This window comes from Hypomesus nipponensis, chromosome 10 (genome assembly GCF_054491055.1).
Source record: "Hypomesus nipponensis isolate SF chromosome 10, ASM5449105v1, whole genome shotgun sequence".
In the NCBI taxonomy this organism is placed as follows: domain Eukaryota; kingdom Metazoa; phylum Chordata; class Actinopteri; order Osmeriformes; family Osmeridae; genus Hypomesus; species Hypomesus nipponensis.
The window spans coordinates 8,924,744-8,943,727 of NC_140370.1; the positions used below are offsets into that span (position 1 = coordinate 8,924,744).

At 49.7% G+C, this 18,984-nt stretch overlaps 1 protein-coding gene across 1 annotated transcript; it reads right to left on the minus strand.

Annotated features, from left to right (window-relative positions):
• Positions 1-3,749: 3,749 nt before the first annotated feature.
• Positions 3,750-18,429, minus strand: xrn1 (5'-3' exoribonuclease 1). The gene is given in 42 exon segments (XM_084706809.1): positions 3,750-5,049; positions 5,246-5,406; positions 6,545-6,650; positions 6,758-6,871; positions 6,958-7,077; positions 7,080-7,138; positions 7,334-7,466; positions 8,006-8,140; positions 8,409-8,480; positions 8,976-9,035; positions 9,157-9,243; positions 9,371-9,463; positions 9,662-9,851; positions 9,959-10,028; positions 10,223-10,355; positions 10,475-10,531; positions 10,650-10,785; positions 10,878-10,967; positions 11,092-11,238; positions 11,345-11,460; positions 11,581-11,679; positions 11,797-11,910; positions 12,010-12,172; positions 12,319-12,450; positions 12,540-12,643; positions 12,746-12,841; positions 13,028-13,145; positions 13,609-13,778; positions 13,866-13,985; positions 14,295-14,451; positions 14,536-14,625; positions 14,799-14,968; positions 15,092-15,235; positions 15,411-15,478; positions 15,600-15,768; positions 15,894-15,981; positions 16,079-16,164; positions 16,282-16,392; positions 16,558-16,667; positions 16,888-16,985; positions 17,091-17,323; positions 18,236-18,429. Coding segments are annotated over 42 exon segments (5,139 nt in total). The 5' UTR covers positions 18,311-18,429; the 3' UTR covers positions 3,750-4,704.
• Between the last annotated feature and the right edge of the window lie 555 nt (positions 18,430-18,984).

Below are 18,984 nucleotides of genomic sequence, written 5' to 3' on the forward strand. Positions count from 1 at the left end.
AGCTGGGGCGTGCCCCCTGGTGAGATAGGCGTGTGCCGTGAGAAGTTCACAAGTTACATGGGAAAGATGTAAAGCAAAGTTTTCTGATAACTGTCTGGGGACATGGGTGGTTATGTAACTGTGCTCTGTGTCAATCAATAAAACCTCCATCTTAGAACCCGGCTCAGTGCGAGGCCTTGAGTCGGTTGTTTGGCACCTGACATGAATGCTGAAATGCAAATGGGATGGCTGGGATTGGAAGTATCATGCAGCAGTGCAGAGGGAGCCTTCGACTCTTTGGTCTATCTAAATCAGACAGACAGCACAAGCCACAGTGAGAACCTTTTTATCCTGTCTACTGTATGAACCCATCTTGGGTTACAGGCAGCAGTGTAGCGATGGAGTGGTTGAACTAAGCATATGCCATTGTGGGGTTTTTTCTTTAAAGGTCACAGCTCCCTGCTCAACATTCATTTCTGTTCACCAGGCTAGATGACAGTCGAGCAGGATGCATCTATGCACAGAATGTGAGGGAGTCTTTGAAAACTGCATCCCACAATCCTACATGGCGAAAGTGTTTTTGTTTTCAATAAACACAGTTTGTTCTCATATAAACGAAATAGTATCTGTGCCGTTGAAACTGCTCTTAAAGTTGACACCCAAACCTGCTCTGGTTGGCCTCCTCCTAGGGCTATGTCTCTGTGCAACCACCCCGACTGTTTACCTTAAATGTCTGTCGCACAACAAACTGATGGAACTCACTCGATTCAGCTTTGTAGCGTCTGACAGAGAAGTTGAAAAGGTCGTTGCTATGAGGCTCATCATAATGATTGTCATAAGTATGAGGTGAAACCCTTCATATAGAGGTGTGGTGCCAAGTTAGAAAGGTCACCACTATGTACAATATCTGTCATCAGATCTCTCCAGAATGCTCCATTTCTTAGGTCTGAATTACATACTGAGCACATATAATCTGTATTCATGAGGTATTGCATTTATATATATATATATAGGATGCTTTTCTGCAGCAGCCTATGCACAGTATCCAGATTAAACAGTATCATACACTACATGTGGGAAGTACTGGTACAATAATCCTTTTGTAATGCTTGTCACAGAGAAGCAATGAACTGTGATAATCTCTAAACCTAATAAGAAACTAAGGACTTATTAAGAAATTTAGCACTTATTAATGATGAAAGGGCAGGCAATCTTAATCACTGATAAGGATCTTATCAGACGTTTTGTAAAAGCCAAACCTTTCACTGTTTCTGTGTAGCAAACTGGGACGGGAAGTGCAAGAAAGGAAGATTTCAAATATTCTGTTCATTACAAAAACATTACATCTCAAATTCAACTGTTTTACATGTCATAAAGAACTCATTATGAAATACTATATCCCTTCCTTGCTGCGAAATTAAATCTTTAATTACCATTTAATAACGAAATGTGTGGAATTATTAGGCCACCTTTTCTCCAGACATAAAGGGCCCTCAGAGTCATGAGTGTAATTAAGACACATTAACACTTAACACCTACCATACTGACTCAATTACTGCTGCAGCTATTAAACTGGATTGCCCTGAAAGTCAGTGGAAATCATGGTGCTAGTTATGGAAACTGCTCTTCAAATGTTTCCATCACTTACAGCCCTGCCTAAACATATAAAACACTTTTTAGTCTTTGGATATCGGGTTTTTCAGCAGACACTGTTAGACTGTGGTATTCTGACACAGGAAACTATTCAACACTTCTCATTGTGGTTGATAGATGACAGTGTTTCCCCCAAAGAGGGTTTTAATAGAGGTTCATTTTGCTGTGGAACTGACTGAAGAATATATGATGTTATCTGAAGTCAGGACATTTTGATAGGCATGTGGTAGCCTAGCACACTATGTACAAATTGAAATGAGTGTTTATATGTTTAAGTCATTATCGCATGGAAAAACAAGAATTACCCAGTTGGGAAGGTATGCTTCTGTGTAATGTGGAGCCAACAGCTTAGGAGAATCTCTGCTTGCATTGCAGCTCCCCCTTCTGACTACTATTATATCTCAAATCCAGAACTGACAGATAAAACAATACTGTGAAATGGTACTTGAAATCACTGTGTTACTGCCATATAAGGGATTATATTTGTTATTATTATAACACCATTGTGATAAAAGATTAAGCATTCAACAAGACACCCGTGGATCTCAACATTCAGACACTGGACTCAGAGACCCAGGCTGAAATGTGTTCTTGTGTTACATTTAAAATATTTTATACCGTGTAAGTACAACTGAGTGTGCTTGCAAAGTGCAGTATTAGTGCATGAGTCAACAGTCCTGGATAAAGCTATACAAAATGAAAGCCAACAGGACTATTAAAACCCTGTTGAGAAATGCAGTAAAATGGGTAGTTTTGCTATCTTAACAAGCTGGAACGCAGCACTAAATCATCATGTACTGATTCCAAAGACCTTGCAAGACCATCACTAAAGATGAACAGGCAGAACAGAGCAGAGCAGCCATATAAAGTCCTCCTCCCTGTATGCCCCCTGTCCTCCCTCTCACCAACCCAGAGACAGCAACAGAACGGCCAGACAGCTCGGACACTTTCTTCAGCTTTCCAGGGGCTCATTAGCTTGACTTGAAGGCTGCGTATGTGCATGTTTCTGTGTGTGTGTGTGTGTGTGCGTGCGCAAAAGATATTTGCATGCATGTGTGTGAGTTGACTTTCTTTGAGTGTGTCTATGCGTGCATTTGTATGCCTGGGTGTATTTGCATATGTGTGTGTGTTTGTGTGTGTGTGCATGACAGGCCCTGGGAGCTGGCAGGGCCAGACCCCCAGTCTGCCCCTGTCAAACGGGCCAGCTGTCAGCCTCACACAGCCCTCACACTGGGTCTCACTGGGGCTGGGAGCAGGGCCCCCTAAGTCACAGCACCATAGAGACACGCATGGACTAGCTCCACCTGTAGACGGAGCACTCAGATGCACTCACAGTCCACACTAACGCAGTCAAAACCCAGCCCCACTCACTACAACACTTCATATGGTTCATAGATCTTACAGTTCCGAGACTAGAGTCGCTGGACGTTTACTGAATTCCTATTCCCTGACAGCCCCTCATGGTCTTCATGTACTGCCTGTCATTTAGTCCTCCAACAAATACTCTAGAGAGAGAAGCCGGCTGTTGTATAATGACCACTAAACAGAACAAGCTGAAGTCAATGTGGTGTGTGTGATAGTGGGTCATCCAAAACTGATTAAAGATATGAAACAGCTTTAGCTTTTCAAACCCAAATTTCAGACCAATCAGATATGTTGACAGGATGGAAACGATTCAATCAGAGGGGGCTGTCAGGAGAACAGAGGGATGTGTACATATACAAAGAGAGGAACAGAGAGGAACAGAGTACAGACAGCTGCTGTTGAAAGCCAAATAGATAAGACTTGAAAAATATGGGTAGTATTTCTGAGCAAGGTGGGTTGTGTTAACCATGGTTGGCATGTGGAGTACGCGTATGCACGCACCAACAAGCATGCGTGTATGACAAGAATGTGGCTGACTGACTGCTTTCCGGGTCATTCTATTCAACATTGAGATTCTCATTGAGGAAACGTCAGTTGGAGCCTTCTCTCCTGTGCACACAGTGAGTCCACCATACACTACTACTTCAGGCTTCGTGTGGTGAGTAAGGTTGTGTGTCAAATAAAAAATTGTCTGTAAATATTATTTTCCCAGAGCATCCAAGGCTGGTTTAAATATATGGTCCCAGAACCTGTTTTTATTGAACCATGTTTTAAGGCTTTTATTGAAATTGCAGCAGAATACAAAAGTCTCGTGGTCACATGTCTGAGAAAAAACAATTAATGTAGAAAATAGGGTAAAAAAAAAAGTAAAATTAAAATCTTCTCCTGCCTGTTTGATGTAAAGGCTCATATTTAAGATGCTATGAGTCAATGGTAGACTTCACAGGAAATAATAGTAAATTCATGTGATGAGATATTTACTATTTGAAAGTCCATTGATTCTGGGGTTTACATTTATCGGTGGCAGTAAACCAATTGTTGATTTAAATGCAACAAAACAACGAGTGAGCGTGTTTGGCAGGTATTTAAAAACAATGATAATGTGCATGTCCAACGTCAGAGTTTTGCTCATTAGACTGGTGTAGATCAACATGTAGGTAGTTGATGGCATGATGTTACTGCACTGGTGGATTTCAACTTTGTTGCCAATTCAAAACCATAAAACTGCATCTTTTTTTAAAACTCATCATAAAAAGACCCAAACATTTGACAACAATTATATGGAACATAAGAGGTGTAGATAAAAAATAGGTTTGCTCCTTGGTTACAAGGTCTTACTAGAATTGGCCAGCTGAAACGAAGCCCATGTGTCTGAATGCCATCTGCATGAGGAGACCATGCCCCACACACACGCACACACACACGCACGCACACACAGTGTCCATGGGACAAACCAACACACCAACACAAATAAACACCTGGCCCAGTCTGGGCCTAGTCCTTATTGCCACCGTTACCATCCCCTCTTTCCCCTCCTCCCCATAGGGAAGTACTGGGGCTTTGTCTTAAACTACAACCACGTCCCTCAGTCAGTACAGAAGAGGCTGGAGACGGTAGTGCACTGAAAACACCTGCTCCTCGCAGGCCCCAAAACAAAAACACCAGATTTATAAAAACCAACGACACAAAACCCCAGGAGTAGCCGAGTCACTCTGTGACTTTGGCCGCCTCAAAGTTCACCGCCAGCTTCCTGTGTTTCCTTTTGGAGGCGGAGCCGGGGGTGTGTCCCGAGCCGGGGGCGTGTCCCGAGCCGGGGGTGGAGGGGTTCTGGCGCGACGCCTGGGGGGTGGAGGGGGACCTGGACGCCGACATGGGCATGTCTGGGGGGGTTTGGCTGGACGGAGGCGGAGTCTTGGAGGGCGTGGTGGCCGGGGAGGGGGGCTGTGGTTGGGCCGGGTTTTGGTTCTGGTTCCTGGCCACTGTGTGGGCGGCGCTGTAGAACTCCCGCGGCTCCTGGCTCTTCCTCCCGGAAGACACCCTCTTCTTAGTCACCTGAGGGGGGAGGGGGGGGGTCAAAGGAGAGTTACCATGGTAACCTTTAGCACTCTGTATAGCACATTGGTCAACGAAAGTTGTGTTTAGTTGTGCTTTATAAATAAAGATTGATTGATTGAACACTGTGATGGTGTAAAAAGCCCTGTTTGGTGTTCAACCATGAAGCATGCCCATTGGCCTTTCGACGTCTCACCTGCAGAGGGACAAACTGGTTGTGCGACCCGATGGGCATGGCCGGGGCCTGGGGCCTGGCACCGGGGAAGGTGCCCCCGTAGAAGGGCTGGCCCTGGTGGGGGGGCATGGGCATCCCCCAGTGGAGGGGGCCGTAGCCCTGCGGGGGCATCAGGAGAGCACCTAGAGGGAGGGGTGATACAGAGAGAGACATAGGAGCAGGAGGGAGGGGTGATACAGAGAGACATAGGAGCAGGAGGGAGGGGTGATAGAGAGAGAGACATAGGAGCAGGAGGGAGGGGTGATACAGAGAGACATAGGAGCAGGAGGGAGGGGTGATACAGAGAGACATAGGAGCAGGAGGGAGGGGTGATACAGAGAGACATAGGAGCAGGAGGGAGGGGTGATAGAGAGAGAGACATAGGAGCAGGAGGGAGGGGTGATAGAGAGAGAGACATAGGAGCAGGAGGGAGGGGTGATAGAGAGAGAGACATAGGAGCAGGAGGGAGGGGTGATAGAGAGAGAGACATAGGAGCAGGAGGGAGGGGTGATAGAGAGAGAGACATAGGAGCAGGAGGGAGGGGTGATACAGAGAGACATAGGAGCAGGAGGGAGGGGTGATAGAGAGAGAGACATAGGAGCAGGAGGGAGGGGTGATAGAGAGAGAGACATAGGAGCAGGAGGGAGGGGTGATACAGAGAGACATAGGAGCAGGAGGGAGGGGTGATACAGAGAGACATAGGAGCAGGAGGGAGGGGTGATACAGAGAGACATAGGAGCAGGAGGGAGGGGTGATAGAGAGAGAGACATAGGAGCAGGAGGGAGGGGTGATAGAGAGAGAGACATAGGAGCAGGAGGGAGGGGTGATAGAGAGAGAGACATAGGAGCAGGAGGGAGGGGTGATAGAGAGAGAGACATAGGAGCAGGAGGGAGGGGTGATAGAGAGAGAGACATAGGAGCAGGAGGGAGGGGTGATACAGAGAGACATAGGAGCGGGAGGGAGGGGTGATACAGAGAGAGAGACATAGGAGCAGGAGGGAGGGGTGATAGAGAGAGAGACATATGAGCAGGACGGAGGGGTGATACAGAGAGAGAGACATAGGAGCAGGAGGGAGGGGTGATAGAGAGAGAGACATAGGAGCAGGAGGGAGGGGTGATACAGAGAGAGACATAGGAGCAGGAGGGAGGGGTGATACAGAGAGACATAGGAGCAGGAGGGAGGGGTGATAGAGAGAGACATAGGAGCAGGAGGGAGGGGTGAACGTTCAGAAACCCTTTTCCTCCCCCAATGTCATCTCTACCCGTCGCCCAGAGCTCTCACCTGCTTGATTGAAGACAGGAGGCATGTGACCCAGAGAGGGGGGTCTAATCTGCCCGATGCCAGGGAACAGGGGAGGGGGCAGGGGGAACCCAGAGCCCACAGAGTTCTACCAACACAGGACAAAACGCGCACGAGATGAAGAGATTTCAACCGCAATACTAAAAAAAAAAGTCCTTCGGTTCTGTACGGAAGACAGGCAGAGCCAGAACTGACCAGGCGCTGCAGGGCGAACAGGGCAGCCTTCTCTTTGGCATCGCTCTCCGACTGGCACTGAGGGCCGTGGACCATGAGACCAGTAGACAGCTTCACCTGGCACACCACCAGACCCTGCAGGAAGCAGCACAGCTCAGCACCCTTTGTGGATTCATACACACTCGTGTGTGTGTGTGTGTGTGTGTGTGGCTGCCTCTGACCTGTCTGTTGCGGAGGACAGTGAAGTCTGGTGGAGCCATGCCCAGACCCACACAGATCCTGGCCAGCTCTGAGGCTACACTGGGAACCATGGCAGCGGGGGCCATGGGGGGCACCAGCCCCCCCCTCCTCCTGTCCCTGGGGGCAACATGGAGTCCCCCTGGGGGGCGTTCATCCTCGCAGCTGGTGGGGGACGGACAGAGAGAACAGGTAAGGAAAGAGAAAAAACATGGTGTGATGACTAACTTCCCTCACCAGTAGCAGAAACCAGGGCTGCTCATGTGTGATATCCATACAAGACTGACAGCAAGGATGTATGCCCCTCCCCTCCCCCCTGTGGGTGTGAACATACTGCTACTCTAACACCAGGGTCCTCACCCAGCTTCTTGGTGGCTCGCTTCTTGTTGTGCTGCTGGCTGCCCAAGGGGGCGGAGCCAGCAGGCTCCTGGGCGGGACTTCCTGTCCCAGAGCTGTCAATCTTCAGCATTTCCTTCAGGACCAAAGTCCCCTTCTGCGCAGAGGAAAACAACCAACCAATCATATAGCGACACAGCCATAACTTACAGCCAGTGACAATTAGATCAACTTTGTCACTGGCCAATAAGCTGCCACAAATGAATCAGGGTCCTGGGCTGAGGCTGTCCACAGTCAGACTCCCTCCACCACAGGCAGATGATGAGCCAGACCACAGGCCTGACCCACCACAGCTCAGGGAGGCACGTGTTAGACAGGCTGTCAGGAGAGGCCTACAGTATTTGACCTTCAAGCTGCTTCAATGTCCTGGGTGTGTGGGTGTTTGCCTCATAAATAACACTGTGCATGTTTCAAATGTCTCCCAAAAGTGGTTTCTCACATTAAGAAATGTCACACCCTGGACTGCGGTCAATTCTATTCTTTTAGCTATGGTGTGGTCCAACTGTGCAAAGTCCTGAGGCTTGTAAGAAGGTGGTTTGTTATTCCTGTGTGCAAGTAATGTCTGCCGTCTGTCAGTGATTCGGGGACCACTGATAAATGTAGCCTAATCCATCCTCCAGTCCGATTTACACGTACCATAGCAAATGACTGGGGAGACAGCGGGCCGTCTGATTGGTTGATTGGCTCCGGCTTGGGAAGAGGGGGAGGAGTGTGCTCGTTGCCCTTGGAGATCTTCAGGTTGGCAATCAACTCCTCAAACTCTGTGGAGGGCTGAGGGAGAGAAACATGCTTTGGTATATGGGCAGAGAGGACACTGAACTATGATATAACCATACATATGAGGAGTCAGACGGCTAAGCGGTTAGAAAATCAGGCTATTAATCAGAAGGTTGCCGGTCACCCTACTTGCCTCAGGGAGAATGTCCCTGTACTTACTGTAAGTCGCTCTGGATAAGAGTGTCTGTTAAATGACTAAATGTAATATAGCTGCATGCCATCAGTGTGGGTCCTCTGACATGCAGGCAGTTCTGCACAGTACCTTGTTCTGAGCACCAAACACAGAGTTGACGTCTTCATTTCTCTTCAGGAGTCGGATACTGCCAGCAGGACCCTGTCAAATGACACAGTTAGGACACACACACAAACACACACAAACAGCTACTCTCTCACACACAACGTGTCAGCCTGTCTTTCACATGAAAATAAAAAAACCTGCGCACACACACACACACAGGACGGACTGGTTATCTGAAGTGCCTTGTGACAGTACGCTGACATACTCCTAAATCCAATAAGAAACCCTGCACCAGTGGATGTTCATAGGAAGCTCATTTATTGACGCGTTTCTCCTGGTCTACAGTCCGGTTACGTGCGGACGAGTAAGACTGGGGGGCTTCTGGGGGCCTACAGCTGGGGGGTGTGGTGTCTAGAGGGGGAGGAGCCTAACCAGGAAACATTGCTGAGGTGTCAGAATCAGAGAAACCATCACAGCACAGCCACACTTTGAACACTCCTTTCCTCTCCTCCAGTGAGTTGAAAGACATTGCTGTCTCTTTGGGAGGGCTAGTTGTGTTAGAAGGCCGGCTAGGTGATGAGAGACACTCACAGGTTTGTTGTGGGGCTGCTGCTGCTGCTGTTGATTTAGGCCCTGCTGGAACTGTCCTTCCTGGGTGTGAGTGACAGATATGAGACGTGAGGGATGGGTCAGATCAGGCAAATAAGCAAGCGTGACACACACACACACACACACACACACACACACACACACACACACTTTCTGGACTTACATTGTTCTGCCAGTGAGCTGGAGGTTTGTGTGGAGGCCCAGTGCTCTGCAGAGCCTGCCACACATTGCTGAACTCCTCATCCTTACCCTACACGCACCAGGAGAGAGTGGGGTTGGTTTGTTGACTTCTTTAGGTTTAGGTTTCAAATTGTGTTCATTACTTCATCACAACTTGGTCACTTCCTTAGTTGCCTACAGACAGGCAGACAATGTACCTTGGGTTGGTGTTTGTGGCTGAGGGCTTTATGCGGCGAATTCTTGTTTCCCTGAGATTCATTCCTGAGGAAGTTCTGTCTGCCATTTTGCTGCTGAGCGACAGGGGGAGGACAGAGAGAGGAGAGAGAGATAAAGGATGAGGAACACAACAACAGGGGGTGTGACCGTACCTGAGTGGGTACTAGGGGGTGTGGCCACACCTGTGTGGGTACTAGGGGGTGTGGCCGTACCTGAGTGTGTACTAGGGGGTGTGGCCGTACCTGAGTGTGTACTAGGGGGTGTGGCCGTACCTGAGTGGGTACAAACGGAGAGCGCGGGGAGTGGTTCAGGCCGGCCAGCTGGGCTTTGTGAGCGTGAGAGGAGGAGGGCTGGGGCTTGACGATGGCAGTGAGCTTGTGAGAGCCTTGCTCCACCCTCACGCCGTGGCTCAGGTTCATGAGGGCCGAGGGCGGCAGCCTGTAGCCCCGCCCCACCGCACACCTGGGAGACACACACACACACGTCAGAACACTGAGCCCTGTGCTCCAGAGGTCAAACACGGAGCCCCTCTGCTTCCGTCCAGCCATCATGTTGAGGTGAGGTATTACCTGATGGTGAGTCCTCCAGCAAACTCCTCATCAAACATCACCTCGTACAGGACCTCCGCTTCACGCTCCGCTGTGCAGAAGAACACTTTAGAAACAGCGCAAGTCTGCAGGAGATGGTCTGTATGGGTGACAGGTGTGCGTGTGCATGTGTGACGTGTGAGTGTTTGTGTGTATGGGTGACGTGTGAGTGTTTGTGTGCATGTGTGACAGGTATGCGTGTGTGCTGGTGACAGATGTGTGCGTGTGGGTGAGTCGTCCACTCACCTCCCTTGATGCCAATAACAGTTCCTCGGAGGCCCAGAGGGACAGAGAAGCTCTCTCTGACGTTGACCACGCGGTCAAACAGATGGTACTCTGCATCTGGGTCAGGAACCACGCCATGCTGCTGCTCTAGAGGCTACGGGACACACACACACACACAAAGAAAGACAGACAATTTATAAATCCATGTTTGTAAACACATTGGAATGGCGTTCCCTCCCAGATGAATGCAGGACCAGACAGTGTTCCACTCACTCTGAACAGTAAATGTGGCTTCACTGTCACACGCACTTTCTTGCTGCTCTTCTTCACCTGAGAGAGAGACACAGAGACAGAGACAGACAGAGAGAGAAAGAGACAGGGGTAAATGACCATCAAACATATATGTAGATGCGGTTGTGTCTATGTAGGATGGCTGTGTGCGCTTCACCTTTGCCTTCTCCACCTCCTCCTCAATCTTCTCCACAATGCCCGTGTCCAGGACCTGCAGGTCACATGACGAGCGGGACACAGAGCTGACAGGGTTTGACTTCAACCAGGAAGTGATCTCCTGGACCTTCTCCGCCCTGCGGACACAACATGGCGGCCAACACCATCACTGGCTGCTCTGATACACGTGTGTGTGTGTGTGTGTTTTAGTGACTATGACGTCCTGTACCCATTCTGGTCCTCCCCTGGCCAGATGTCATCTTCGTAGAACACATCGTCGTGGCTGTTCCTGGACACCAGGTCAAACACCTCTGAGAATCTGCAGGGGGAGACAAACACCAGGCTTGTAGAAACGGGCAAAGCTCTTGGGGTCAAAGCCACGCCATAAGGACCCCCCCCCTCCAAACCAGAGCAAGGCGCTGTGTGTGTGTGTGTGTGTGTACCTGTCCAGGTATTCAGACAGGAGTTCCTCCACGGCAGGAGAGTACAGCCACTCCTTCTCCGTTCTCTTGGTGTAGCCGGGAACCTCCTCGTTTTTCTTGTTGAACTTCAGGTTCAGCCCCACGTTGGCCTTCTGCTCCCCGTGCGGGCTGGGAAACAGAGAGGGGGGGACAGAGGCACTGGGCGTCAGCTGGCTGCAGACATGGGAGACATGGGTCACGAGTCCAACCCGTGCCGATTGGACGAACAACTCACTTCTTCTTGGAGCCGCGGCCGATGAAGATGCTTCCTGAGAAGCGGGAGACGAGGTAGCTGGTGACTCCCAGGCGGGAGGCCACAAAGTAGCCAGGACTGTACTTCACGCAGTATCTCTGTTAGAGAGAGAGGCAGGGAGAGACAGCTCACAGTGGATGACCCCGTGTGTGTGCCTGCAGTTAGGTATGCCTCTGTGTGTGTGTGTGTGTGTGTGTGTGTATGTGTGTGCTACTTACATGCTGGTTCTGTATCAATGCTTCTAGCTGAGGTTCGTGAGGTACAGTAAATACCACCCGCACCCGTCCTTCTTTGATGACATCACTGGACTCCTGCACCTGAGTGGCCAAAGGGGAACAGTAGTGAGTGGGGATTCTGAGACTGGATATACACACACTGGTGGTTCTCTTCTGAGCCAACCAGGAAGTACTGAGGAACCAGGAAGTGATGCAGACCTCTCCCATGGCTCCGTAGTAAGGGCTCCCGACCATAAACACAGAGGTTGTCGGGGGAAACAGCTCTTCCAGGGTCTTGAAGCGAGAATGAGAGGAGTCAAAGGCCTTGATATCCTGGAAGAGAGAGGATGAGGGGAAGGAAGCTTGAGTGAAAAGATGAACATTACACAGGGCTGCGCCATGACCCGAGCAGGCGAGGGTGTGTGGGTGTACCTTGACCACTGTCTGGTAGGCGAAGGGCAGGGCCTGCTTGGCCCACTGCTTCTCCAGGTGCACCTCCCCACACTGACCAGGGATGTACTTCCTGCCTGTCAGCTGCTGGACGTACAGCAGCACAAACGTCTCATTCACCACGATGCCCTTGCGCTTGTTAAAACTGGAGGGTGGGGGGGGGGGGGGGGGGTGAAGGAGGAGAGACACTTTATGTCGTCGGAAATGAACATAGTTGGTAGATCTAGGCACTAGATAAGCCAGCACTTTGAAACCCCTGTTGCTGTTTGGATAGGTAGGTGTGTGTCTTACTGTTCTGTGATGCCCTGGACGTCCTTCACCCAGTCCTTCTGCTCCTTGTCACTGAGGTAGATGACCTTGGTGGGTGGGGCAGTGCCCTCCTCGTACAGGCGCTGCACCCCCGCAGGCTCCTCTAGACAGAACCTACAGATGGACACACGTCAAGGACCACTCACAAGTGTGGACAAAGAAGGGCGTTTTATATTGAAATGTTGGTTGGAGCCCAGTCTTACTTGGTCTCTCCGTCACACACTGCAATGACCCTGGCCTCCTCTAGATGGGGCCAGTTGACGAAGATCGACCGTCCCAGAACCTGGGCCGCTACATTGTCACACACCTGGGGGGGGGGTCACAGTCAAATCTAACAGCCTGTGTATGGCCTTCACCACGGGTCCTTGAGAGAGAGACTCTGTGTGTGTGTGTGTGTGTGTGTGCTCACCGGCTCCCCCTCCTGGCTGGGCAGGATCTCCAGCATGATGTTCTCTCCTCTACTACTCTGCTGGAATACCACCACTCCATTCTTCTTCTTATAGAACTGAGAGACCGCCATAGAGAGAGCGAGCGAGGGAGAGAGAGAGAGAGAGAGAGAGAGAGAGAGAGAGAGAGAGAGAGAGAGAGAGAGAGAGAGAGAGAGAGAGAGAGAGAGACACAGGGACAGAGTGACATCACAGCGTATGGAACAAGCCCGTAACCCCCCCCAGACACACGCAGCGGGGCGTACCTTGTGGCGGATGTGCTGCAGGGTGGGGAAGCCACAGAAGTAGAGCGCCCCTCTGTCGATGCTGCGCCCCACGTGGTCTAGCGGCACGTGCCACGCCTCCATGGGGATGGGCGTCTGCCTGCCCAACAACAGCAGCGACACGGAGCGTTAGCGTTAGCGCCGCAGGACCTCGGCTGTGTGCGCGTGGTGCTGTTAAGACAGCGTGAGCGTGTGTGCAAGTGTGCGGGGGTGGTTTTGGAAAGGTGAGAGCATGTGTCAGAGGTGAGAGACTGAGTGGGTGAGAGGGTGAGTGAAAGGGTTAGTGAGACTGAGTGGGTGAGAGGGTGAGTGAAAGGGTTAGTGAGACTGAGTGGGTGAGAGGGTGAGTGAAAGGGTTAGTGAGACTGAGTGGGTGAGAGGGTGAGTGAAAGGGTTAGTGAGACTGAGTGGGTGAGAGGGTGAGTGAAAGGGTTAGTGAGACAGAGTGGGTGAGAGGGTGAGTGAAAGGGTTAGTGAGACAGAGTGGGTGAGGTTGAGTGAAAGGGTTAGTGAGACTGAGAGGGGGAGTGAGGCAGAGTGGGTGGGTGGGTGAGGACAGTTACCTGACGTGGCAGTGTGCTATGTTGGGGAAGAGCTCGAGCAGGGGGGAGGCGTAAGGGTAGTCCAGCTCAGAGTCGTAGGTGTACACTGCACACTCCGTGTGGCGGTTCCTGGCTTTCTCTGCCTTGCTCATCTTATCATTGTACGGCTCCATTGCTGCCAGCAAGCACCTCTGAAACACAACACAGGGTCAACAGCCTGTCCTTAATCCCTTTGTATGACTACAAAGGTGTGTGTGTTTGTGTGAGTGTGAGTGTACCTCATCTATGAAGGGGATGAGCACCACAGCCTCCCACTCCTGCTGCTTGCCGTTGAGGTCCGTCTTGAAGTCCAGAGGGTAGTACTCGATGATGGAGGAGCTCTCTGAGGTCATCAGGTGCTACGGACAAACAGGCCAGCAGGACGTGAACAAAGACGCTTCCTCCCCACTGTGCACGAGTTTAGACATGCAGCGTTCTCTTACTGGGTGACCGGCACAACAGGCAAGGGTTAGAGTAAAGTGAGACAGAGAGACAGAGAGACAGAGAGACTGAGTGAGACAGAGAGAGACAGACAGAGAGAGAGACAGAGAGAGAGAGACAGAGAGACTGAGTGAGACAGAGAGAGACAGAGAGAGACAGACAGAGAGAGAGACAGAGAGAGAGAGACAGAGAGAGAGAGACAGAGAGAGAGAGACAGAGAGTGTTACCCTATAGCACTCAGGCAGCAGGTCCTTGCTGGCAGCAGGCAGGACTCCCAGCAGCTGTTGGAAGGGCATGAAGGGCTGGCCCATGTCAAAGGTCAACTGGAGCTCCGCGATGTTCCGCACGTCAGACAGGAAGGGGGCGTAGTGGTGTGGGTAGTACCTGCAGCCCCACACAGACGGATGGTCAGCCACACACACACACACGTTACAAAACAGTGACCCCTGACACTGCCACCACACGTACCAGCTCCAGGACTGCACTCCGTGGTAGTAGTAGTGAAGAATCCACTGGATTCCTTCCACATAACACCGTGCTTGACCGGCCAGGAACTCACTGAAAAGGAATAGGTGCGTAAGGGAACACTGTTGGAATCGAATCGCACAATCCCAGCTTTTTAAGTGGGAGTGGTGAAACCTCGGACAACGTGGGGGGGGGGGGGGTGATTGAGTGCCTCGCTCAAGGGGCATGGCGTAAGGGCATAGCCATGGCGTTATCTATAGACTCACTCCGAGACCACGTCGACACCCATCTTGGTCATGTAGTAGGTGCGTTTGTACTGGCGGAACTCTGCCTCAAACATGTCTTCCTCCTCGCCTTCCTCCTCCGCGGCGGAGCGGCCGGGAGCTACGCCCCTTCCCCCGACCTCGTCTAGAGCCGCCAGACACATGGCGCTCTCCTGCTCACACACACACGGGCGTAAACACGCAAGTCTTTGGCACACGGAGCATTTTGTGGTTTTGTACGAATGTCTGTGGGTTTACTTTGTAAAAATGTGTGTGTGTGTGTGAGTTGCCCTCACCTTGTCCTTCTTCTTTTTGTCCTTGCTCATCGCTGCCTCCTCCTCAGCAGCCAGCCCCGCCGCCTCGTTCAGATACTTGTTCCCCACCTTGCTCTCAAACCACTTGAGGTCCACGAACACCTCGTTGAAGTGGTCCCGGTCAAACTGGTGGGAGGAGAAAGGTCGGAGCAGAACAGAGAACAGAGGGGTCCCATTGAGATTCTATCGACAACAACAAAATGCCTCCCTAAACATTTCCTTGTTTGGTCATTCTGTCCTTCTCTACACAGACGTCACCAGCCTGGTCAGTTCCGTGACGTCTCCAGGAAGGGGACCTCACCTCGGAGAGTTTCTCCAGGTACTTCTCAAAGTTGCCCATGTTCAGATGACCATTCTCGTTGAGGTAGCCTGAGGGACGCAACCAATAACACAGTTAGATGAGGACGACACTGAGCATGAGATTCTGTGTAGTGCTTTCAACACACATGGTTGGTAGGTTTGATGGAGACGTGTGTGTGTGTGCCCTCACCCCCCAGCGACGGCAGCACGCTGATGTAGGTCCTATAGAGGAGCGGCAGGGCGTCGTGGTTGATGTGAAGATGAGGAAGGTGAGGGATGAAGTCGTTGCCCACCAGGAAGCCCATGAGGACCCAGTCATCGATGATCCGCTCCAGGTCGTACTCAAATGAGATCTTTTTCTGAAGGGGGGGGGGGGGGGGGAGAGAGAGATATATATATATATAACACAGGCGCAAACCGTGATGCAACCCAGCATCGATCAAGCGCGTGCACGCGTACACAGTTACTGCAGTGTGTGGCTCACCCTCAGGTCTGAGAACTCGTAGTCGATGTATTCCCTCATGAGGGACAAGTGTAGCAGATGAAAGGTGGTCTCCTCTGGGGCGGTTATCCTACGGTAGGAGAAGAAAGAATTAAGACATAAAAGGGAATAGGTTGTCATAAATTCTAACTTGAGCACACGCACACACATCGCACACACACACGCACCTCTTTTGGTTCTTTTTTCCTCCGAAGCGGACCTCCTCTCTGAGGAGTGAGAAGTGAGGCTCGTGACTGGTGAGGCCCAACATCATCTAGGTCAGAAGATCAGCATCAGGGGAAGAAAACAAACGTCATTTCATATTTATGAACACACAAATAATCAACCACACAAACTCCTGAAAATAAATGACGCATTCACTACCACCCACCAGGTCAGCGTCCAAGCCATAGAGGCAGTGGCGCGTATTAGGGTTGTGTCCCGGCTTGGAGTTCTCTGAGCGGATGAATTCCATGATTTTGTGCTCTCCCTCTCCAGGGGTCTGGGGGGATACGCAGACACAAAACACAGTCACGGTCAGGACTTCTCCAGTTGCGATCAAACACTTGCACGTCTCATTCCTACACAGCACTAATGGAAGTACATCAAAATGGAATAATGGATCAAGTGAATGGGTATAGTGACCAAACACGTGAGCGACCCCCACCTCGTGGCCAGACAGGTAGACGTTTACACCCTGCCAGTTGTGGTCTGTGGACACTTTGTTGTTGACAAAATACTTGAGGTGCTCCTGTAGTCGGGCCATGAAGTCAGTTCCTAAAGGGCAGCAGAGACGAGGCTATTAGTCAAGGACAGATGCATGGATGTGTGGATGAGGGTTGAGGTGGGTGGGTGGGTGGGAGGAGATAGGAAAAAGAAATGCGTCATTGCGTGTTTGGATGGATAGATGCTTTTGGGGGGAAGGCAGGTCAGTATGTGGGTGGGTGGATGGATTGCTGGATGAAGGGAAGATGACAAATCAAAATGGTTCCGGTACCTGGGGTAATACAGTTGGAGTCAAAGCGAGCCTCAGTCGGAAGGACTTCCCCTTTCTCCAGAGCTTTTTTAATCTTGTCCTCTGCTTCTTTGGCCGACCTGTCCAACAAAAACAAACAGGACGGAAGTTTACTTTTCTGCCCAGGAGCAAATACAAACACAGCATTGAAGAAATGATCCAGTCTTTCATCCGTGAGGGCTCACCTAAACCTGCGACCTCTCTGCTGGTTCATCTTGGCACGAGGAGCTACCCCATCCACGGCCATGAAAAACACCTTCCTGGGCTTGATAATACGAAACAGCACCTCTAAATAGTGGAAGATGTCTGCAAAGATCTTCTCTTCTGAGATCCGAAAGTGGACGTCCTCATCGTTGGGGTGGGAACACTGATGGATAATACCATTCATGTCCAGATACAGGTTGTCAAATTCTGGAATCTGAATTACACAAGAGGGTAGGGAGGAATAAGTCAAAGGTCATTTACGATATTCTTCTCACCTTCTTGTTATTTAAGCAACAAAAATAACTACTAGATAATGTGTGGAACGTATAGATTTCGTGTTAATTTTAGCTGTAGCCAAAATGTTGGGCAGTTAACCCAGTAAGTTATTACTAAGCTAATAATAACTATAGATGTTAACCCTCGCTTGCTGGCTAAGGTTAGCAAAGGTACTGTAGGTCATAATTCTCGGGAAATGTACCGTTACAATTACATGTGTATATGAATTTACACTACTATTAATGTTAGTAAGAGCTCACGCTCTGACAGAGGCATGTTATTTTGGGTCAAAGGTGTGTTTCAGCTGTCTATAATCGACTACTAGCGTTATAAAAACGCAACTCAACAACATCAGGTAGACAAAGTCTACATTGAACCAGGCTCGCTCTAGTTACATGGTACTTCACAACATTATTCATGTTAACGTGTTTTGGCTGCGATGTAGCCGTAAAAAGAAGCACATTCTGTTCTGACAAGCAGTTGGCTGTGATTTTTTTGTACCTTGGAAAGTACCAGCTTGATGAACAGAACAAAGCAAACTCAACTGAGCCAGTACTACCACTAGTGAGCTACTTGGCCAGTTAGCTACGCTAACAACAAAACAGCAAAGAACACAAAAAATGCCATATTACGTACGCTAGCTAGACTCGGATAGTAACATTGGCAAGATACAGTGGCACTAGCCATCTCCAGATATAGACAAGACATTGACGTGTTTATTTAGCAGACTACGATGTAACTAAAAGCAAGCCAGGATAGCTGACCTGGCTAGGTGGCTAACATATTACGTGGAGCGGCAGTGAAGCTGTTGTAACTCGGCCTGCTATATTTAGCTTGTTAGCATCAATACCTGGTGTTCCTTGACAACTTCGCTCAGGCATGGGTATCGCTCCGAAATCCATCGGTAAAATTTCGGCACTCCCATCGTCACCTCAAACTCTTCCCTTGAAATCAAATTAAAACAGTTAGGTAATGTGAAGAGATATCTAAAGTAACATGAGAAGTTGCTTAGGATATGGAGTCTGTCTCTGAAGTAGTGTAGCTACTAGCCTGTGACAACAGTCTGCTCGTCACTGTCCAATCAGTAGCTAAACCAGTCCGCGCGGGACGACGCGAGAAATACGTGACGGAAGCTAATAACCAAACACAAATATGACTTCTGAGTGGCAAAATAAATGAACCTTTTAGCATATAATGGGATAAATGCGTAGACTAATGTTGTTTAATTCGAATCCGAGCGTTGTCTTCCACTTTCTTGAATACACGTTGATGCAACTCTGTTCTTAATTGTGTCTGATTTTGAGATTGGATTCAAAACACACTGGAGTTTAAATTCATTAAAGTTTTCTTTTCTTTTTTTAGACATTTAAAACATTTAAAAAGCCTTCCAAACAACTGGCACATTGACATGACATTTCCTCCCTTGTGTGAATTTAGCTAAATAGGTAACGTAGACACGATCAAACCAGTGAACACAGTATGATAAAGTAATTACTGCGCTCTTTCTGGTAAGTAAAGATAGATAAAGAGCTTCAAGTTGTTATACAAATATAATATGAATACATTATTAGGTAATCTCTTCTGATAGTGGTCAGTGGC